Source organism: Python bivittatus, unplaced genomic scaffold (assembly GCF_059951505.1).
Source record: "Python bivittatus isolate LINGU-HERP-01145 unplaced genomic scaffold, Pbiv_v1 ctg000080_np1212, whole genome shotgun sequence".
NCBI lineage: Eukaryota > Metazoa > Chordata > Lepidosauria > Squamata > Pythonidae > Python > Python bivittatus.
Window position 1 is genome coordinate 363511 of NW_028277035.1, and position 23725 is coordinate 387235.

The window sequence follows — 23725 nt, forward strand, 5'->3', positions numbered from 1 at the left end:
ATTTGATTATTGTAGCCCCTGATATTCATTTCCTGAGCTTATCAGAGTGATGGAGGAAGAAACAGCTTTGTTTTGGACCTCCTTATGTTGGCTTGCAGCCCAGTTTGAGAATAACATCATAGTCAGTACTCCACTGAAAAGGCAGAATGTGAAAATGGAATCTGGTATATCTAAGCATGAAGATATATTGTAGGCAAATTTTGGTCTTGCCTGAGAATGCCAGAGTTAGGGAAGGGCCCAATACCTGTAAGTGCTGTAAATGCTGTGATTTCCAATTAGTTGCACATATTTATTAAGGACACTCAGAGCTTTCTCTCCTTTACAGCTGTGAAAAATCAGAGACCTGTAAGTCCAAAAGTTGTTTGGTTCTGTAGTAAAGATCCTGTGGAGTCACATCTTAAGGCCTGCTTCTCTTTTTTACCCTCCTATGCATCTATAATCATAAAAAAATATTCCATACGTATCCAGACCTCGTCTGAATTTCTAGACACCATATTGAAGCCATTAATGTTAAAACTCTTGTGATTATATGTATTATGGCATATTTGCAATAAATAGGAGGGCTCTTCTTTAGATTCTTGCTCCTGAACCTTATAGGAGATAAAGGATTTCTCAAGGTCCAAGCTGCTAGGATAATATCCATTTCAAACAATCCACCAGTAGTTCCTTTTCTTGTGATGACTGGTGAGGAGTGCAGGGAATTAACCTTCTAACCTATGCTGGCTGGAGCTCACTTCTATGTTAGAAATAAGGTAGGGACTGCTCCCCAAAAGGGTGAAAAATGTGCTGTAATTACAGCAATTTACCTTGGCAACAAAGGGAGTGGGAAGAAGCCTCAAGAAACTCTGGTGATTGCATGGCTGAGGGATGCCAATCACACACTTGATGTCTTCATGCAGATGCCTAAGGCCTGGCCTCACACAAAATGGCTAGTTTCTATCTAGAAAGCAGTATCAATCTGCATGCAGTAAAGTGAAGCAGTTTCAGGCAGTGGCATCCAGGAGGGCAGAAAAACAACAACTGATTCCTGGATGTCACTGTGAGAGTTTTTAAAATGTTGCTCATTGCACTGGATGGAAGAGCACCATGTCAGAACTCTGGTTCAGCAAAACATCAGGCTTAAATCCTACATTTCTCTTTTTGCTCAAGAATGACTGGAGTATCACCACTTTCTAGAATGTCACCGCTAGATGCAACCAGCAAGGGCAGAATGTTATTGTGTCAGCTGGCTAAACTTTAAAGATTTACGCAGGCTTGGCATCTGTTCTTGACAGGAGCTTACACTTGGAAAGAGACAAATAATATTACAGTCCTGTCTACTTAGGGGATTATTCCAGGCTGCTAAACCTAGAAAGAGCCAACAGAATTTGTCTAGTGAGCCAAACAGAATGCTCCTGAGTTTGGGGGCCACAAATGAGAAATTGCAACATTCCTACCTTTGACCTAGAATACAGCATAACTGGTCTGAGGAATTATTTTCAGAGATAGTTTGCATTTGCAATTATAAATGAGTCATCGTGCCAAAACTCGCAAGGGGATTCTGCCTACGGTTCAGTCTTTTAATCAATACAGTGAGATCACCTTCAACATCTCTTCCATCCAGAACATTTTGGAAGAGTCTTTACTGCAGCTATGTCCTGAAAGATTCTTCACTATCGATTTATTGCATTTTGGACTTTTAAAAAAGCATTTTCCTCCTTATCCTACTCTACCTTTGAATTCCCAGGCCCCATCTCTACAGTGGAATTCTCACCTTGCTAAATCTACTTCTCACCTTGAGAAGCTGCCTGTGAAGCTTCTGGCTCAATTTTCTTCAGTATAGCTAGTGCCCAACTGAATAAAAGAAGGAAGAGTCCTATAAAGAGTTACCAGACTCTATTATAGGAACAAACTTTAAAAAATGTTTTCAAGTTTGAATCATGTCTAGATTCTTAAGAATTTTTTCTCTCAGAAATTGAAACAGCAACTCTTTGTTAACTTTTTAGTAAGGTTTAATAAGATTTGATTTTGCCATTGATTTTTCAAGATGGAAAGATTCAGCAGTACCCACCATGGAGGAATGGTTGGTGAAATTGCCAGAACTTGCTGAGAGGAACAAACTGACTTCCATGATTAGAGAAAGGTCATCATTGACATTCATCAATGACTGGAAACCGCTTATGGACTTTTTGTGTGAGAAAGAAAATGACTTTGTGATTTATGGTTTTGATGGTTAGAAAGAACAGGTTATAGAAAGAAGGATATATTGATGAAATTGGACAGAGTGGTTTGATTAGAATTGTATGTATAGCTGCCGAGAGGGATATCAGAAACCATTTCTTTATATATGCTTTCTGGGTTTTTTATTTTCTTTTTCTTTTTTCTATCTTCTTTTCTCTCTGTTTCTTTTCCTTTCCTTTCCTTTCTTTTGTTCTTTTTCACACTTACTTTGCTATATTCAGTATTTTTCTTTGAATGTAGTTCTTATTACCTATGTAAAATCTCTTAATAAAAATTATTTTAAAAAAAGATTTTGCCACTGATTTTTCTTCTAGTTCATCTTGTCTATCAAAACTGTCCTCTAAGTAGTCACAAGCTAACTATATTATTATCATTTCTTAAATTTAAAGACTGCCAAACCCCTAAGGACTTTCAACGGTTTATAGAAAAGACACATAATAAACAAAACATATACAAAAATATAATCCACAAACTAATGAAAGTATGGAATAAAAAAATAACCAAAACAAACTATAACCAAACCAAGATGGAACAAAGGCCTAAATGCCCTCTAGAAGATCTATGTTTCTGGATAGCAGCTGGATGGGAGCCAGCTGGATGTCCACTAGAAGGTCATTCCCAAAAACTGATGCAGGAACTGAAAAGCAGCACCATTGAGTCCTAACCCCCCCCCCCACACACACACACACCTTACCTTCCTAAAATGGGGCAATGGTAATAGTTTCTCCCAGGTAGATTGAACTGATCATGCCAATTCCAATGGGAGAATGTGGTTTTGCAGATAACTAGGCACCAAGCTTTGTAGGATTTTATAGGTTAATACTATAACTTTAAATTGCATCAGGAGCCTATTGGCAACTAGTCAGGGCCCACAGCTTTGGGGTAATGAGGAATGCTGATCAGCACACAAGTTGTGCTTTGGACCAACTGAAGTCCCATGTATAGCATATTGCAGTAGTCTAAGCAGGTGGTGATGAACGCATGAGTCATTGTAGCAGGATCTCCTGCTCAACATAGGGTTGCAACTGGCATATCAGTGAACTGGGGGAAAAAACCCTGACCACAACCTCCATCTGCTGTTGTGGCAGAAGCAGTCAGTCCAGAAGAAGCCACACATCATGGACCTGCTCCTTCAGGAGTAAGGCCATCCCATCAAGAGACACCACTGGAGCAGACGGAGTTCAGATGGACAAACAGTAACTCTGTCTTACTAGGATTCAGTTTAAGCTGGTTCTCACCCATCCAGACCTTCAAGCCTCCAGTCACTGGGGCAGGACTTCAGCTGCATCTCCTGTCTGGCCTGAGGAACAGATCATCAGCATACTGAACCCCAAACATTTGGATTACCTCTTCCAGTGGTGTTATGTAAATGTTAAACAGCAAGGGGCAGAAAACTTACCCTTGTGGCAACCCACAAAGGAATAGCCATTAAGCCAATCTCTCCTGCCACATGACCACCAACCAGTGAAGTGAAACAGTGCAACATACATACATTACCAAAGCCAGGGACTAACACAGTACATTAAAATGTAATAGAATGGAATGGTGTTCTACTCTTAAATAGTCTGAGAGATGACTTCAATCAAAATAAACTAAAATTATAGGCTTATTCAACCAATATTGCTATGCAGATACATCTCAGGACTGATGTTACACTAAGAACAATATCCAAAACTTGTGTATAAGCAACTTTTCGAGCTACTTTCAAGGAGATCATAAGCTGGCCTTGAATATTTTTCCACCTGAAGCAAAAATCTAAAGTAAACAACTGGGGTTGTGTGATAATCAAGCTCCTCCAGAGACTAAGACTGAGCTGGTTTATCAGCCCTGTGTTATACAAGGACACAGCTGATCTGTTAATTCAAGCAAACAGGACTTTACAAAAATGGGCTTGTGAGCTACTTGCAGAAAGAGGTATCTTCTAGGTGGCCCTAGTCAAAATCTCCAGGCTGGGACTGTCTTAACCAGCTTCCAGCTTATTCAATGTTTCTGGTGCCATTTGTGACAAGAAAGGTAGTTGGAATTAATCTTAGGTTTGTGTATGCAAGCAAATACTTTAACTACCTGGAAAGAGAGCAGATCTGCTGATAGGAAGCATACATGGGATGCAAATTATTATGCTGCAACTCTGGCAGTCCTTTTCATGTAGCTTCAAGAGAAGGAAAAGAAAAGGCCCTGTCAGATGCAGTTTCTCTGTGTCTAAAGACACTTCTGTTGGGGACAATTTGCACAGCCAATAGATGCAGACAGATTCTGTGAGAGTTCCCCTCAAGCGTGATCTGAAAGTGTTGTCAAACAAATGAGAAAATACAGTATGATGTTTAGTAGGTCGCAAGGAGACAGGGTAGAATTGTAACATCCTTGGTTCATCTTTGGCATTGCAAAACAAAGAAACACACATTTTCCTACTAGTGGCTTACAGCATCTTCATAGCGTCACCCGGTATTCACTGAACTGATATAAAGCTTATATTTTTTACTATTAATTTGACATAACCATGGTTGGATGACTCCTCTAAGAGATGGTATAAGACACTTGTGAGGAAATTACCCATGACCCACATGCTGCATTATAGATGACGTATCCAGAACTGACTTGAGGGAATTATTCCTGCATCATTAAAAGACAACATGGAGCTTAAGCTAGCAGCTGTTATACCCTGTCCATTTTAGCTATGTTCAATCCTATAACATATAAGATCCAATTATTCTTTTGCTGCCTGAAATAAATCCTGGGCATATTTCAGGGCTTTAAAAACACAAAACAAAAGAATCCTGCCAAGAAATCCAGAATTCACTTAGCCAACCCAACTTCCTTCCTTCCAGATATGTCGAGCATCAGCTCTCATAATCCCCAGCCTGCACCTCATCAGGACACACACACGCACACACACACAAATGCACTAAATAATGTCTCATTTTATCTTAATTCATTTCAGTGCCTGATATGTAACTCTCAGACCATAGATACAGAAATATGCAGTACAATTATACATATGTGCACTCAAAAGAAAGTCTTACTTATATCAGTGAAACAGTCAGACAATGATCGAGTCTGCACAAGATCACAGCTTTTGAAGGAAATCCAACGTTATGTAAATAGGAAAAGGGTGATTCCCCCCCCCCCTTTTCTTCTTCCTTCCTAGGCCTCTCCAAAATCCCTCCAGAGGGTGAGGGAACCAATTGAACTTTGGAGGTTATGACATATATTCAGGGGGAAGGGGGAGTTGCCAGAAATAAAGACATAATAATAGGAGCCCTTCAAACAAAGCTCCCACTACAGCCCTATAAAATAAAACCAATAATGCTTTATAACCTCCCTCTAATTCTCTAGAAGTTATTTTTTAGACATGCAGGAGGGGGAAGGAGAGAAATGCATGTTCTGCAATCTTCCCTTCTACTCACAGAACACTTATTGTTATTCCTTATCTTCAGGGAACTTCATTTAAAAAAAGAGGGGGGAGGGAGACCTTAGTATGTCCTCTATTTTTCTTAAAGACATTTCTAAAGGACACTCCTGATAAAGAATAAGATGGAGGTAGACTACGCTATCACTACAAAAGCTTATCTTATTGATTTAAGGCACAGTATAACCTACTATTACCAGGTGACTCTGCATGTGTTAGTGTACATGACAAAAGATAGTTAAATCAACAGTGTTAATACCCCTTGATGATATCGGAAATTCTTTTCCTTATCTTGAGCAGCCATAAGAAAATCAAAACCCAAACTCAACAAGGTTGCAGACAGAGGCATCCAGAAATCTCTGTCTTGCCTCCATTCAGTATGCTCCTAACAGGGTTATTCATGGGGCAGAGTCAAAAAGACAAGATGGCAAGCGCCCATGGGATCAAAGGCCTGCCCCTTCTTAATGTGTGTCACATGCATGCAAAAAAGGAGTGGACCTTCAATTATGCAAATGGTACAGTTGTGCATCAGCTTGACTTTTCTACCCCTCGCCACATGCCCCTGGCTCTGAAACAATCTTTTTAGCTGTCCTCAAGTCCTGTTGCCTTCAGTCCTCATACTACCTACCCAAAATGCCCAAAGGCCACGCCTGAAAGACATTGGGTTAGGGAAAGCTTGTTTAATAAAGCAACCAGATTTGATTCTTAGGAAGTATTTCAGGAATTAAGAGCTGTTAATCAGTGGATCAATCTATCTAGAACACCAGCGAACTTCCTCTTGCTGGAGGTTTTCAAATAGAATCCTGCATTCAGCATTGAGTTGACTTGTAAGAACCCTTCAAAGTGACACATCCTATGATTCTGTGTAACACTTACTACATCTTCCAGGGATCAATATTGGGATTAAATCTGTCTTCATCATGTATTTTAGTTATTTAATTAAATTTATTTGCCACCTTTCTGCTTGTATCAGCATTTATGGCAGCTACAACCAAAAAACAAAAATACAGAATGTAAAAGATAAAATCAATGCAATTAAAATCATGTAGAATGTCTTCTACACTGCTATAACTGCATCCCTACTTTCTTTATATGGAACTAGCTTAGCTTTAATTGGTAACAAGTAGGAGATATCTTGCCTGTGCCTAAGGCTGTTGGTCCTATTTTGTTATTACATAAATAATAATGCATGGACCCACAACAAAATACATACTTCTACAAGAAAGGAATTTGCTTCCTAACCAAAGTGCACCTGCTCAGGGTTCCAGCAAGCCCACAAAACCTTCCTTGGGGAGTGAAGCAGGACATTTTATTCTTCCCCTTTCTCCCAGTTTTCTAGCTTATCGTGCCTGGCTTTTTGGTCCAGCTCACATCCAACCTTTGTGGCAGTGAGTGTACTCTCCCTTGGCATTTGCCAGGCTCCAGGGAAGCCAGTTTAAAACAAAAGCCATTACCTTTTCTGCTTCTTCTCGACTCATTGCCAGGGCAAGCTGGAGCTGGAGCTCCTCTTCACCAGTAGTCTGCGGCCTTGCCTGCTCCAGGTCAGAACTGAACCGGGGAGATGACGAAGAAGCTGAAGCCCAAGACAAAAAAGAATTAGCAGGGCAAACAGAATGGAAGCCACTCAGAATGTGCTCTGAAAGGTAGTCCGACTGGTAGTTTCCAGATGTAATACTTTCTTAGGAGACAGGGGCACCATCATTGGTGATCAGCCTATATACGAAAGCCCCTAGTAAGCCATCAGTTAATTATAATTAATTATTATTATTTATTTAATGTATATGCCACACGACTCCCAATGACTCTTCAGCTTTCCAGCAGGAGCAGTCTGACTCCTGCCTCACTGGATAAGGAAAAAGAGGTGGAGAGAGAAAGATTAAGAGAAAGAAGAGTGGGAGACTGAAAGAGGGAAGGTCAGATTAGGAAGGAAGGAATGTCCTCCAATACTTTTCTCCAAGGAAATGCTGCCCTCAGGAGAAAAACAATCCTCCATCCTGTCCTAAAAAGGGGTTGTGTAATAATCTCTTTCTGGGCTGAGGGTTGTCTCCATTTTCTGGCTACCAACCTTCTGTGTGTTAATTTCATATGATGTCCCACAGTCAAAGACTATGACTAACCCACATGCAGGGTGGGGGAAAAATGCTTGATAATGGGAATTTTATGCCGTCACATTTTATTATGAAAACTCTGATCCGCTTGTGTTTCTATAGCAACGTTCTCCTTGAGTTTGGTAAGAGGAGCAAAAGTACGTTGGTTCCTCTGCACTAAGGTTCGAATCAGTGGCATCTGCAGGATGCTGCCGTTTTCGTCAGCAGCGTTATGGGGTCACAGCACAAGCTCCACCCCTTTGGGTCATACTTGTGATATTGCGAGGCACGCAGAAGAGGGACAGGCCTTGTGTTACAATGCTGGTGTTTAGTCAGTCTAATCCCCTTTGCCCATCCCCACAGATGCTGCTGTTCCTAAAATACTGACAGCGAGCTGCGTGGGATTTAAGGCCCATATGCCTAAAGAAGTGCTCTCCTAGGCTCAAAGGATGGATTTTTCTCAACATCTGGCATGCTAATATTACCAGTGCTATTTTTTTTTATATCCACATCAAAGTAATAGAATTACAATGCAATTCTCTGCTGGTTTACTCAGGCGTCAACCCCACTGCTTTCAATGGTCTTTCTCTTAGTCATGGACTTTTACCTCAGAGAAAGCCTCACTGAATATATTCACACTGACTTCTAAACAAAAAGAAAAAATGTTGTTGTTAGTTACAGCTACTCAGGGAATCTTAGGACATTTCAGAAACAAGCTACAATATCCACAATTCTCTGCAGGATGCATGGAAGAAATGGTTAGTTATATAATTTATATATATATATATATATATATATATATATATATATATATATAGCCACTGAAAATTAAAGTGGCATTTTTTAAATTCAAATGTCTAAGTTACAATTGCAGTAGCTTGCAAAAATTTCAACAATTGCAATCCTGCAAGATGAATGTGCCCTTGCTTATTTTATGACCACATCAGCATCTGCTCAAATTCACTGTTTTGAATGTCTTGTTTACCTTTCAATTAATAATACTGTACAGTACTGTACTGGGGAAAAAAAGAAAGTGAAAGAGAGACAGACTGACAAGCAAACGTCTGGGGAGCTGATCTATCTATTTCCCACGGACAGGACACTAAAAACAATTTTGTGGCTACTTCTTAATGCCTAAATATCCCAAACATTCCCATCTCATTATTTTCTTTATCAATTACTGGGGGAGAGAGGCTGATTATATGAATTACTATTAAGCTTAACTGGCCACTGGAACATTTATCACAGCCAGAAGATCCATTTGGCAATATACAGCATTCTTAAAAAGCACTTCTTTGCAGGAATTAATAGATAATACAGATAATAGATATAAATAGATATACAGATAAAATAACAAATGATGACGTATGCAATTTATATGCTCTGAAGAGTGTAGCCATTCACCATTTGCCAGTAAGTGAGAAGAACATGAAAAGAATACTCATGTGGCTATACAAGGTACCCATGAGTTGTGATATTCATTCAGTAGAGCTTCCTTTTAAGTTCAATGTCTTGTAAGAAGTGCCTTTTAAGATAGAACATATAGTTTCCATCCAATTCTGTTTCATTTCCCTAGCTTTCCTGCTTAATTTCCAGCCCTAGGCATGGGGAATCTGTGTCTCTCTAAGATACTATAGAATTACAACTCTCAGCAGACCCAGCTAGAATGGGTTGTAAAGGATGGTAAAAGATGCTGGAAATCATAGTTAAATGCTACCTAGACAGCCATGTTCCTTTCCCATGATTTGGTTCTCTGAAAGCTTTCAAAAGTGAAAAATGATAGGGCTCTACACTATGGTGCTTCCCCATTCAACCCTGTATTCTCCATGTGATCCAGAAAGCTTCAAGTGGAAATATAACTTTGTTCAGCGAAACATACTTCTAGAGCTCTGTGTGATCAGGGACTTCATCTTATCAGGATTTCCAGGAATCTAGGATTCTTTAATTGCATTCAAATGAATGGAACTACAATTGCTTTACAAGTACATCAGTTGTAAAACCTATGTAAAGACCTATGTAAGTTGTGCTTATAATGGTAGAAACAGAGGAGGTTTGGCTAAAGGCTCATATGATACTAGGTGAAATGTCAAGGAATAAAGAAAACCTGCATACTTGGCACAGTTTCTATTCATGGCCCTTTTGAATCTGTGCCCATTCCTACCACCACTTTCCAGTTTGTGACCTTCAAACATTACTTGGTACTTGCCACATTTCACTTTTCAAGTTCTACTGCAATAAATGGGGAAAACCTGGAAACATTTGAAGCAATGTTACAAACAACCACCCCCAAAAGTATATGCTTACATCTTTTCATTGCAATGTATTGCAACTGCTAGATCAAGAGGTCCATGAACCTTATTACACGACCACCAGTCCCCATGAAAGTATTCACAAATTAGATTATACATTCCTTCAAATTTCCGTTGGCAAAGATGACTTGATCTATCAGACAGAAGGTGGCTCAGCCATGTACCCCTGCAGTACTCACAATTAAAGGAGGATGGAGAACCTCTTGATCTGCTGTAGTCATCACCATACTGTGATGCCCGCCGTCCATAGGCAAGCTGCTGGCTGTTGCTATTGCTGCTGCTGATGCCCATACCTTCAATGGACATCCGCTCTTTGGTTTTCAGGGCATAGGCTCTCTCCTGCTTCAGCCTGTCTTCATCCTTCAGCAAGCTCATCACCTGCTTCACCTTTTCACGAACATTGATGCCCTGATCTTTGCCATCACGGTCTATGTACTGGAACTCCTTTAAAGTCTGAATGGTATACAGATTCTCCCGGCACTGATGAGCTACCTTCTCTGAGCCTGTTTTAATGAGGTAGTCCAGAAGAGTTAGGGCCTTGTAGACATGACGCCAGTTCTTGCCACTGTCATTCAGCCGCCTCCAGATCATACCCATGACCTCTGCAAAGGCCACTGTGTTGAAGGTCAGATCAGCAATCTCAGACATTAAAGAGCTGGGGGGTCCCCAGGGGTCATTGGAGGTGGCTTCACGCACCTTGATTTCTGCTTCAGAATAATTGTGCACGATGTTTTTTACCTGCCGACGCAAGGCAGAAGTCGTCATGGCTGAACCTGAAAGAAGACCTCACCTTGCAGGAAGAAATGAACCAAGGGAGAAAACTTGAGAGTCACCAGGGGAAGAATCAAAGCTTCAGAGTGATTGGTTAAGAAGTGTTAATTCTTCAGTTTCCACAATGAGCTAGAAAACAAGTAATGGAAACTGTATTAAAGTTAGGATTTAGTTCAAACATTTGAACTGATCAGTTGTTTCATTTTATCCAGTTGCGGGGGGGGGGGCATTTCTTCCTTCCTATCCCTCACCCTCTGCTCCATTTTGCTGCTTTATGTTATTATTCCTTCAAAAACTATTATTCCTTTAAAAAATTCCAGATGATTCTAAGCCAGCAATGAGTTATCCTGGCTGAACAGCTAGAGTTTTGGGGCAGAATTTATATAAAAAACTCCTGAAATACCTCTATGCTAGTATTTTTTTCTGAATACAATTGCAGTATGGTGGGCATATATTACTGAAACATTGCAGAATCTGCCATATATATAATCTGGTCAAGTGCCATCTAAATTTACTTCTGTCATCTTGGAGGCCATACTCCAAAAGTGGGTGGGACCAAGTCTTGCAGTTCTGGAGAGGTCTGAGGGGTTTCAAGAGAAGGTGGATGTCTTAAGCCTCTGTATCCGTTTTGATTTTTATCTTGCCCCCCCCCCCAGTAAAAACCTTCAAAAATGCATGATTAGAAAGTAAATAGGCACCCTATGTTAGCTGTTGTAACATATTATCTCATGATTATGGTTTTGTTAACACCCAGTCTTATCTCCAAGAGCTTATCCTAACTCACATGGAGGTCTCCCCTTCTTCTTCCCCATAACAATCCTGCATGGTAGGTTGGGCTGAGAAATAGTAATGTTCACAGTTATCCAGGGACTTTCAAAATTGATTAATTGAGGACTTGAACCTGGATTTCACCAGACTTCAGCCTGATGGGCCACATTGTCACAGGACGGTATTTCATGAGAAACTACAGTGGGAAAAAAATCTTTCTGAAAGAAGATATGAAAATAGCAAATCCTTGATGTTAGAGAAATTAGTATATATCTGGAAATCCTGGACTGTAAATCGCAATAAGGACAAGTACTACATAAGCAGTGGTGTGGTGAAGCTGGCTCATACTGGCTCATGAGAGACAACTGCTAATTTTTTGGAATTTTGTGAGTTGCACTGCTCAGCTGTTCGGCAGTTAGCAGCATGGTGTGGCAAAGTGGCAGCAATGGAGCCAGCAGAACTGGTTGTTAAACATTTTTCAGCACACCACTGTATATAAGTTTTTTTTTCACAGTAGGCCATCTCAGAAAGGATAATTATATTATCTACCAAAAGAGATCTACATGCCAAAATAAGCATCCATCTGTGCAGAGAATGGGTTGTGAATAAACATTGCTATTTACACTATGATCAAGGTCTTACTGAAATGACTGAATACATTTCTGATATAAATAAGCATGCAAATTTTTATCTGAAGCCTTTTGTGAAAACTGGATGAAAGCACATTATGTTTTTGTACTCTGAATGTTGTTTTTCTGAATAAAAAGGTAGGTAAGATATCCAAAGTAGTCAAAAGAATCAGGTTTTCAGGTAGTTAACAGACATCACATCAAATAATTTGGCATGTGTATAGTTCAACATAGCACACATGTTGTGAGTACATATTTCATGACAAGCATTATGTCACTTGTTTTACTTTACAAATCTACAGTAAATGAGAACAAAAACTTATAATCATATTTCCACAATGTAATATAAAAATAAATTCTAATCTACAAAAGCAAGATCATATTGTAAACTCTTAAAATCTTGCAAAATACAGTTCAGCTAAAACATTTACTTAAAAATCTCCATCATCCTTTATTTATAAAAAGGCTAAATTTACTATGAACATTTTTCAAATAAGAAGAGAGATGAATGAGAAAAGGGTTTTTGTTTTTTTGTTTTTAGTTTTCCTCACTGGTCAAGGTCACACTTCTGTATGTATTGGACTACAGTTCCCATCATTCATCAGGCAGCTGGAGGACAATGAACTACGGAAGGCTGTATTAAATATCTTATTAGCCTGGCACATTTTTATTTGACCTGGTCAACTTCATGACAGTTTCATCCAAATACTATATAGTAAAGGAATCACATTTCCCATTTTTATTACCAAGTTAGCTCTCCTGTAACTTGATTTCTTTCTCTGTATCACTGACTTCTGAATATCCATTAAAATAAAAACTTTAGTCACCATCTGTCATTTATTTCTAACTCCATGAATCAATACATAGGGATGGTGACTGTGCAGTCCTACACACACACTGGAACATGCTACCCATTGAATTTTATGGAAATCAACACCTAAATCATGAATTTGTACAAGCATTGTTGTAATGGAAGTGACAGGAGATTCTGTACCACTGCCAATAACTCAGCCTTGCTGAAGAACTAATGCCTAGGTTTTCCCAGGAGCTGGATTTCAAGTGGTGGCCAAATTTCGGTGGCCACTTATTTCTCATTTTGCAGTATTTGAATCCTGCCAGAATAAAACTCCAGGTGATTCACAACCTAATAAAAAACATATCAAGCCCTCACTAAAACCATACCAACCATAAGATAAAGTCAGTTAAAACACACAATCAAATTAAGAGTAGCACTAGATGTCCATTTCCAAAGGCTTGTCAGAAAAGCCAAATCTTGAGCAGTTTATGAAGTTCACCAGAATGGCAGTCATCTATATCTCATGTGAGAACTTATTTCACAACACCAGAGCAGCAACAAAGAAGCACTGCTTCTGAGCATTCTTCATATCCCTGGCCAAGAATACATAGATTTATACACACATGTATGCATCAGTAGCCCTAGGTGTGGCAGCAAAGACACTTTTTCTCATTTTCTCTTCAAAAATATAGGTAGTGCATTGGATATGAAGAACTGTTCAGTTGCTGCTGCTAGAAGAAAGTCATGGGTAAATATTCTGGGTTTCTTGGGGAAAAAAAGAATCGAAATAGACATACTGAGCTTCCAGTAAGTTTAATGGACCTATTTTACTTTTTAAAAAATCAAAAAGGCCTGCACAGAAAGAATTGAAAATTCCAGCCTCACGCTGTCTAGTGACACTGTCCTTATTACTGCCATGCCCTAGCAGCCTTGGAGTTGGAAAAGAATAGCACATCCTCCGCCACAAAATTTAGCCCACCTCCCACTCAGCTGCTGTGAGTTAGTACTCACTTCACTTAGTAACCAATCTCAGATTTCCAGATAGCCGTCTCTGCTGAATGGGTGAAGACACCAGCTCTGGGCTCACTCACTATACAGCAGGGCGCATGGCAAATATGCCTCACTGGGGGAAAAATTACACTGAACTTTGCTCCCCATGTGCAATACAATTTTTGAGAATCTACAGTTCCTTCCATCTAGAGTAGTGGCTTTGAGGGAGCTATCCTGGAAATTTGCCAGAAACTGATGACAAAATTAATAATGGGGGGAACTTCCCTGAAAGTCAATCTGCCAGCATTACTAATCTTATCTTTCAATCTTCAGGCCAAGTTGGATCTGAAGAGTTTTAAATGTTTTCTTGTTCACATGGAATCCACACAGGGTTCAGAAATAATCTAAGTGGGACACAGGATAAGTCATTGAAACTTTAATAACATAATGCTTATAAATGTCTTTCTTGAAAAAAAAAAGAGCTTTTTGTTTCCATCGTGGTGGAACTACAGATAAAAAAAGTTTGAGAACCACTGATTTAAAACAGTACTAGCTTTGCATTTATGAAATGCATTCCTGTACTGCTGCACATTAATAGAAAATTCCAGTATTTATAATAACCATAAATTCATTCCAAAGAAAAAACAAGATAAAAATTGATTTTAAAAGAATAAAGCAAGAGTAACACAAGGTAACAACAATAAATTCCGTCAGAAAGATTAACAGGAGTTAGTGGCTGGAAAGGCCAAGAAAAAAATGTTTTGTTTTTTTAAGAGATTCCTAAAACTAGAGTTAACATAGTTAACAGTTAGTCAATAATAAGGCTCTCCTTATTCATGACCTTATTGGGGAGGAGCAGGCTAACCTGGCGTGCATCACCGAGACCTGGCTGGCACCGGAGGGGGGAGTAGCCCTTTCGGAATTGTGTCCAGCCGGGTTTAGGGTTTGGCACCAGCCAAGACCACAGGGGAGGGGAGGGGGAGTAGCAGTGGTCATCAGGGAATCCCTGCTGGCCTTCAGGGGTCCTGCTCCACAAGTTGCTGGATGTGAGACCCTGTTTCTGAGGTTGGGCACACGGGATCAATTGGGAGTGCAGCTAGTGTACCAGCCTCCCTGCTGCATAGCATTCTCCCTGCCTGAGCTGCTGGAGGCCATCTCGGGGTTGGCAGTGGAGTTCCCCAGACTTATGGTCTTGGGGGACCTCAATCTGCTGTCCCTGGGGTTGGCCTCAGAGGCGTCTCGGGAGTTCATGGCTACCATGGCAGCCATAGGCCTATCCCAGGTCATCTGTGGCCCGACCCGGGACAGTGGTCACACTCCAGACATGGTTTTCTTGTTGGAGCAGTGGCAGCGTGATCTGGTGGGGGATTTTATATTATCCCCCCTGTCATGCTCAGATCATTCCCTGGTGGCGGTGGGATTCTCCTATGCTGCCCCCCTCCGCAGGGAGGTGGGACCTATTCGAACGGTCCACCCCCGGCGACTGATGGACCTGCGCAGGTTCCAAAGGGAGCTGGGGTTTGTTCCTGAGGCCTTGCTGCATGGCCCAGAGGAGGCTCTGGCCGCAGCCTGGAACAAGGAGGCGGCTGGGGCCTTGGACAGGGTCGCGCCTGGCCCATCACCCCCGGCATTCCCCATGGTTCACGGAGGAGTTGAGGGAGCTGAAAAGGGCTAAGAGACGTCTAGAGCGCTGCTGGCGGAAAACTAAAGACGAATCCGACTGAACACAGGTTAGAGCCGCTATTAAGCCTACCTAGTGGGGGTAAGGGTGGCGAAACGTCAACATTTCTCCGCTCTTATTGCATCCTCAGAGCGTCATCCTGCAGCCCTGTTTAAGGTCACTCAGTTCCTCCTGGGAAAAGGGGGGACAGAGGACTATTTACAGGGTCGTGCAGAGGAATTTGCTGAACACCTGATGGACAAAATCGCTCAGATCCGCTCTCAGTTGGAAGCCAAGCATGGAACAGGTCCAGTGGAGTTGCCCAGGGAGCGTTCTTACCCAGTTATCTGGGAACAGCTTGATCCTGTTGCCCCTGAGGAAGTGGACAGGGTCCTCGGGGCTGTCAGTGCGACTACCTCTGGTTTAGATCCTTGTCCCTCCTGGCCAAGGAGGTGACCTTAGGGTGGGTTCTGGCAGTGGTCAATTCATCCTTGCAGGAGGGGGTGTTTCCAAAGCCTTTCAAAGGGGCTTTGGTCTGCCCACTCCTCAAGAAATCATCGCTAGATCCCACCCTTCTGGACAACTTTCGTCCAGTCTCCCACCTTCCCTTTTTAGGGAAGGTGGTAGAAAAGGTGGTTGCGCAGCAGCTTCAAAGGATCCTGGAGGAAACAGATTATCTGGACCCCTATCAGTCAGGGTTCAGGCCTGGTTATGGGACAGAAACAGCATTGGTCGCACTTTTGGATGATCTCTGGCGAGAGTGGGATGGGGGTAGTGCATCCATCCTTGCTCTTCTTGACCTCTCGGCGGCTTTCGATACCATCGACCATGGTATCCCTTTGGGTCAGCTGCAGGAGTTGGGGCTGGGTGGCACAGTGTTGTGCTAGTTCAGCTCCTTTCTCCAAGGCCAAACCCAATTGGTATTGATAGGGAGTGAGAGGTCCAGCACCCGGCCCCCAGTTTGTGGAGTCCCTCAGGGTTCGGTGCTTTCACCGCTCCTATTTAACATCTACATGAAACCGTTGGGTGAGATCATCCAGCACCATGGGATGAGGTATCATCAATATCCTGATGATGCCCAATTATACATCTCCATCCCAAGTGCCTTAAGTGACGCTGTGACTGCCCTCTTGCAGTGCCTGGAGACTGTGGGGGCCTGGATGGGGGCCAACAGGCTTCAACTGAACCCTGGTAAGACAGAGTGGCTGTGGGTATGGGGAGCCTCAAGATCTAGGAGTTTGTCATGTTTGGTTCTTGACGGGGTTGCAGTACCCCAGACAGACCTGGTGTGTAATCTGGGGGTCCTCCTGGACTCACAACTCCTGCTCGAAGAGCAGGTGGCAGTTGTGGCTAGGAGGGCCTTTGCACAACTTCATGTTGTGCGGCAGTTATGCCCCTTCCTGGATCAGGAAGCCCTCTGCACGGTCACCCATGCCTTGGTCACCTCCGGGTTGGACTACTGTAACGCACTCTACATGGGGCTACCCTTGAAGAGTATCCGGAAGCTACAGCTGGTGCAGAATGCGGCGGCGTGGACAGTTCTCAATGCCCCTAGGAGGGCACATATAACACCGCTGTTGTGTGAGCTGCATTGGTTGCCAGTTTGTTTCTGGGTCCAATTCAAGGTGTTGGTCATCACCTTTAAAGCCCTTCATGGCACAGGACCAGGTTATCTGAGGAACCCTCTCACCCCGGTTATTTCAGCCCGCCCCACTCGGTCCAGCAGAAGGGGCAGGTTGCAGACCCCACTGGTCAAGGAATTTCGATTGGTGGGGTCTAGGCAGAGGGCCTTTCTGCTGTGGCTCCCGCCCTATGGAACATCTTGCCTCCCAAGGTCCGGCGTGTCCCCTCCCTCATGGCCTTCAGAAAAGGGGTTAAATCCTGGCTTTGCCAGAAGGCCTGGGGGCCGGATGGGGGCTCGCATCTGTGGAGATGGCTGGTGGGGTGATGGCTCCACCCCCCAGCATCTTGAAGGTGTTAGTGCTAAAATATACGGGGGGGGGGAGGGGGTTAGGACATTTTTAATGTATGTTTGTATTTTAATTATTTATGGATTTTAGCCACTGTTGGAGGGATTGGTGTGTTTGTTCTTTTTTGTTATTGTGAGCCACCCAGAGTCACCTGTTGGGGGAGATGGGCGGCTTACAAGTTTAATAATAAATAAATAAAAATAAAATAAATAACAGTTAACAAAAACCTGATTGACTGCTAGATGGCAGCAAAGAGAATATTGCAGAGGGGAGGTGGAGAGGCTGATATAACTGGAGATTTTTCTATACAGTTCCATGCTATTTAAAGCTTTGCATATTAATGCCAATACCTTCAATCTAGCTCAGTAGCAGACTGGCAGCTAGTAGAGAGGCATTTCTCAACAGTCAGGTTGATGTAGAAAGGGTTCTTTGGAAGAACACCTGGAAAATGTTCCTGTACATCACCAAAGTACAGAGTAATCTAGGTGACTCCATGAAACTGGTCGAGCCACAACAAGGCAAAATCTGCTGTCTGACCTCAGGACACTTTTCTGCTGACTCCAAATTTGGTAATAACTTTGTTAAAATGCACTGCCCATCAGCTGATTCATGGCTCTATCATTACTCTTTGAGAAGTATCTCACATGACAGCTATTGGGACAGCTTGAATGTTGTTGTTGAAGATACAAGTACATTAATTGTAAAACCTAATCTTCAGCCAGCAACAATCTGATGCTGTCATTTGATCTTCAGATTGAGTTATGAGATCTCAAATTTGTAAATAATATTTGTTATTCTACCCTTGAAAGATTAAAAATTGTTACATCTTTCAGAAGTTTGAATCTCTTTTCATGCTTCGGAAACTAACTAGATAAGCAACATTTCCTGAGTATTTCTTTAGTCAATAATGAAGTATGGACAAAAGGTCTTCCAATTCTAAATCTAGGGATCAACTGAAATCTTAATTATGGTTACCTATAAATGTAACCCCCTAGAGAAGATTATAGGAGATTCATTATAGTTCAGTGGTTTTATTGCCTTGATTTTACACTTTGCTTTCTTAAATGACTCAGAATTCAACCTCCTCATACAAAACTATTTTCTCCATGACTGGAAATAGATAACCATAAACGAAGAGCAGAGAAGTACGTATGACTCCCAAAGCAGACCAAAAAAATGAGTCATATATCCATTTTCTCTCTGGGGCAACTCTAACTTGCAAAACGTACAACCTGGGTATTTTCCTCCATCTTCCTTCAAGGTAAGACATGAGACATCCTTCTCCACCCAAAGGAAACATTACTGACAGTGAGTCAGGGATGCAGAATCTGGAAATACATGGCCTGCAGAATTTCTTTTAAGTCATTTCCCTATATTGATTTCTGTACACAATCCAACCCACTTACTGTTTTTAGAACATAGTGGTGCCAGGAAAAATGACTGAAGCCAAGCACAGCATTGTACAGAAGAGATGAAGAAAATACATAATTGCATGGAATAAAAACAACATGATAAAACTAAGCTAACAAGTGTTGGAACCTAATATACTAGCTACCTGAGAGTCCTTGGAGAATGGAGGTCTCATAGAAAAAGCTAACATACCTGTATTAGCTGCAAAGTTAATGACAGGCCACACAAAGAAGCCATGATGACTCAACTGTTTGAGAGCTGTCAGCAAGTTATCACAGTTTCTAAGATGTTGTATGACAACAAACCTATGGAACACAGAGCACTTGGACCTAGAAATATGAAGTGAGCCTATTTATATGGTAGCCATAGCAGTGTCGTGGAGGTTGCTGCCAATCCAAAAAAATCAGAAATGGCAAGGGTTTGGGTGTGTTCCTTACAGATAAGTGCAGGGCAGGAAAATAAACGAAGAAATGCAGGAAGAAGAGGAGGAAATACAAAGATCAAATACTATAGAAAATCACGGGGGAAAGGGACTGGTTTATATATTGGAAAGTGATAATGATCCAGTCAGTTCATTTGTCCCTCTAGTCCGGCAGATTTTCAGAAATGTTTTTCATTACCTTTTATCCTTTTAAAAATGATTAATGCCAGGGATTTTTCTACAGAAATGTTGAGGAAATTGATTGCCTTCAAGGGAATTTCAAGCCATCAAGGCCAATGGTAAAGGAATTCTGGGAATTACAGTGTTGTAGCATCTGGAGGGTGATAGGTCCTCTATCCCAATCGGCAAAAATCTGCATGCAAAAAGTGTGCTTCCTTCCTTGCTTGCGTGGCAGAAAGTACCAAACGATACTAGCAAGGGGTGGAAAAACAAGCTGGAGGCCAAATAAAAGTCTTGGCCATAAGCATCCTGGGAAATAAATGAAGAAAAGGAAGTGAAGTATTGAAGTATGAACCTTAATGGCCAATCATGGAGGAGCAACTAAAAGAGTCAGACCTTGAGGCTGCAGAAGCAACTAAGTGGCAAGGTAGACTGATGAGCGATATGGTGGCTCCCAGAAACAAACAGGAAGAGACAGGGTGCCACATGGGTCAGCTCTTGATGAGCTAAGCAGCATTCTGTCGAAGAGGGTAAAAGTCATGCCAGCCAGCTCCAGAGATAGCATTCTCTTTTTAGTTTCTACAAGGCTATGATAAAAAGTCTGCCTCCCCTTCCTCCTGAAGCAAACATTGTATGAGTGCTTCTGAAAATGTCCCTTGAACTTGGGGACTTAGGTTGGGATATTTCTTTCTAGGTAATATTAGGTTCCATCTCCTTGAGGAGTCCCAGGCACAGGCAGTACTGAGTACACATCCATTTTAAAAACCTTCCACATCTGGCAAATACTGGGATGCAGGAGTTAATGTGGTACTACCCCAGTTGCAAGGCCTCCTTTGGACTGGCATGGATCAAAGCACAGTGCCAGAACATGGGCAGTGCTGATTTCTTCCTATGCCCTCTAGAATGTCAGAATGTCTTGTAATTTTAGGTTGCATACATCGGAGATTTGGGCGGGTGAGAGAATAACATTTTATGGAAGAACACATTGCCTTCAAGGCCAGTATAAGCCTTGTAACTTTTCATTTTAGCTCTGGAAGCAGGAGGTAGAAAAGTGAGAAGAACATCTTTGCCTATGGAGTGCTGCCAAGAGTGTTTAAAGCAGCAGGTTTTATTGAACACAATATTCCCAGAACACAAAGAGAGAGAAACAGAAACTGTGTGGTAGATAAGACAGCAGCACCAAGCAGCCACATATGAAATTACTGCAGTGACCTTGAATAAAAGAGCCATCAAGAAGGAACAGGAGGCAGGGAAGAGGATAAGCATCAGTCATTCAAGATTGCCAAGAATTCCTTATGTTCACGACACATTCCAGAAGAAGAGCTGCCACTCAGTAAATGGGGAATGGTAGGGCAAACTCTCCTATATCGTGATGCCAGATTTTCTCAGCTACTCTGCCTGCAACAAACCAGAGAGGCCATGGCTGTCATATGGCTCCAGCATATATTTTTTAACAGACAAGCCTTGAAAAAAGAGCTTCCTGGTGGGTTCACTCATCATTTCTGAGTTGCCCTAATAGTAGCCTGCCTTATGTTATGAGGTATCATCCATATTTCAGTGCCCCATCAGATAAGGGAGAATAGTCCTCACTTCAGAACTGGATAACTCCTGGGAAAACATACCATGGGAAGAAAATATGGATAGGCAAGGAAATAAAGAAGAGGCGAAACTGGCTATTTTTCAATCCACATTAGCTTTGCTCCTCTCCTTTCTTCCTTCCTTTGCTGCCACCCACACCATAGAGGGAAAAGTATGATAAACTGTATGTTTCTCAGGGTAAGGGCCTTTTTCTTTGGCATCAAAAGCACTGACAGCACTCTGAAACTAAGTATCGAAAGAAGCAATTTTCTTTGCTCAGATGTGGTAGGAAATGGATGGAAGCAAATGGCCATGTGGGGTGGTGGAAGCAAGCTCTCCAATTTCTAGCAAAGAACACAGCCCTCAAGCACTGAAGACAAGCATGAAAGGAAAACTAAACCATCGGGTTCAAACAGCTGTCTTTAAAACTCCCCCAACAAATTCCGGGTTTCTGAGGACAAATTTCTCTGCTGGGGAGGTTTCTGTTTCAAGAACTCCTCCTCTTCTTTTATTTTGTTTGTCCCCACCACTTCTCAGAGAAGTCAAGGCATGAAACCAACTTCCTTATCCTTTAAAACAGCTACTAAACTGCATCTAACTCCTACTCCCTTCAACTGACTGGAAGGGGTTGAAGGGACTTTAAAAATTAAGGTGAAAGACTGAAACCAAGTGAAGACAATTTAGACTTTCCACAGAATAGAGATGACCCAAAACACAAAATACATTGCCAGAGAAAGTGACTTCAGTGGTTTCATAATGCAGCAAGCAAGCCAGTCCTGCTGCGGTAGAGACGGATGTGCTCATTCTGCCAGACGAGGCTCTGGACTTCTTCCCCGAGGACTCCTACCTGGAGGGCACCTCTGAAAGTGGGACCTTCACCAGTTTCAGCACCGAGAGGAAACTTTCAGAGCCGGGTTGATTGCGGGGCGTCTCCTCCAGTCGGGAGCGCTAGAAGTGGTCCTGCTCCTCGGCTGGCATGCGCTTCGGGACCCTCGGCTGGCACTCACCGCTCTGCCCCTGGGCGCGCATGCGACTAGGCGGCAGGCCGCCCAGCCCCACCAGCCGGCATTACATAACCCTGCCGCGATCCGATCTGGTCCCTGAGCCAGCGAGAGCCACAGGCAAACGAACAAGAGGTGCGGAACGGGGGTGCCAGTCTGATTAGGAACACGCGCGCACAACCTGCATACCGGCGCGGAGAACACACGCACACACCTGGGAAAAATCCAGGGGAGTTTCTGGAGGCAGCAGCTGCCTAGCAGAGGCCCGATCCTTCCAACCAAATGCACGCGGGGGGAGGGGGAGTGGAGATGTCGCGAATCAGCGGCCTCGGCGGCAGCAGGACACCGCAACCCGCAGGTAGGAAGCAAGAGCGGGGAGGAAGGCGACCGGCTATCCCAGGCTGCCCACCGCCCCGCCGTCATGCCGACGCTGGGCCGGGGAAGCAGCCTCAGCGGCGCCCATCGCAAGCATCCCCTGCTCTCCCTTGCCCCCGCTTTAGGGCAGGTATCCTCGGCGGGAAGGAAAGAAGCGTAGTACCTCCAAAGTTCAGGCAGCGGCAGCGCACTGCGGGGAGCCCCGGATAGGGGCAGGGCAGGGCAGGGCAGGGGGAGCGTCCCTGCGGCCGAGTGTTGCCAAAGTACTGTAGTGCTGACCCTCCACGCGGGTTTCACTGCAGTCAGGAGAGCTCTCGGCGTCCAGAACTTTCCTTCATTCCGCTCCCTCCTCCCTCCCGGACTACTTTTCCTGTCGAGCCGCTGTCCTCGCGGCTGCCGCCGTCATACCTGCCGCCTCGGGTCCCTTCTCTTCGCCGCGGCTTGGTTTGGCTGCCCCATCAGGCAAGAGCGAGCGGGGATGGATCAGGTTTGCTAGAGACGGATGCAAAGGGAACACCAACGGTGGAGGAGGAGGAGGAGGAGGAGGTGGAGGCGGAGCTGCGACAGGGAGGAGGGGCCTTCTCACCTCGGGCTTCACCGCGCTCTTCTCTCCAGGGCCCCGGAGCCCTTGCCGTGGGCGGCTGGTGGCGAGGTCCTCCTCAGCTGCTCCCGCAGCCTGGCCGTGCCCAAAGCGAGCCCAGCCAGATCCATCAGCGCAGCGCTCCGCGCCTCACCAACGCACCGGGAACCTGGCGGCGAGGTGGGGCGCACCGCCCTTCCACCGCCGCGTCAGGCAGGCCAGGTGCGCGCGCGCTTTTGGTGGGAGGAAGCTTTGTCTGCCCGCCGCGGTGGAAAGTTGCTCGGCTCCCCGGACGGGACTGTTCGGTTCCTCGCCTGACCCCGTGCGAGCCCTACTGGGCGGCGGCAGCGCTGCTCCCGGGAATGGCTTCAGCCACGCTTTCTCCCCTTTGACCGAGGCGCCTCATATTTTCGCGCGTTCTCTCGGTCGTGCTCGGTTAGAAATCGAACGAGACCTAACCAAGATGTTATGAAAGAGGAGCCAGTGACTCGCGGGTTTCGGCGGTGTTGCCAGCCGGCGCGGAAGGGTAACGTGCCCAAAGTCCGGCCAGTCTCTCTCCGCTTTTGGGCTGGAG

At 43.5% G+C, this 23725-nt stretch overlaps 1 protein-coding gene across 3 annotated transcripts in view; it reads right to left on the reverse strand.

Annotated features, from left to right (window-relative positions):
- Nucleotides 1-23209, reverse strand: part of EPN3 (epsin 3) — a 43484-nt gene extending 20275 nt beyond the window's left edge. The window contains exons 1-3 of one of the 3 annotated variants that reach the window (XM_088133283.1): nt 22980-23209; nt 10202-10922; nt 7081-7199 (exon numbers count right to left, since the gene is read on the reverse strand). In XM_088133283.1, coding sequence (XP_087989409.1) covers nt 7081-7199; nt 10202-10787 — 705 coding nt within the window. In that variant the 5' untranslated portion in view covers nt 10788-10922; nt 22980-23209. The remainder of the gene's footprint in view (nt 1-7080; nt 7200-10201; nt 10923-22979) is intronic. The other 2 variants (XM_088133282.1, XM_088133281.1) reach the window with 2 other exon arrangements.
- Between the last annotated feature and the right edge of the window lie 516 nt (nt 23210-23725).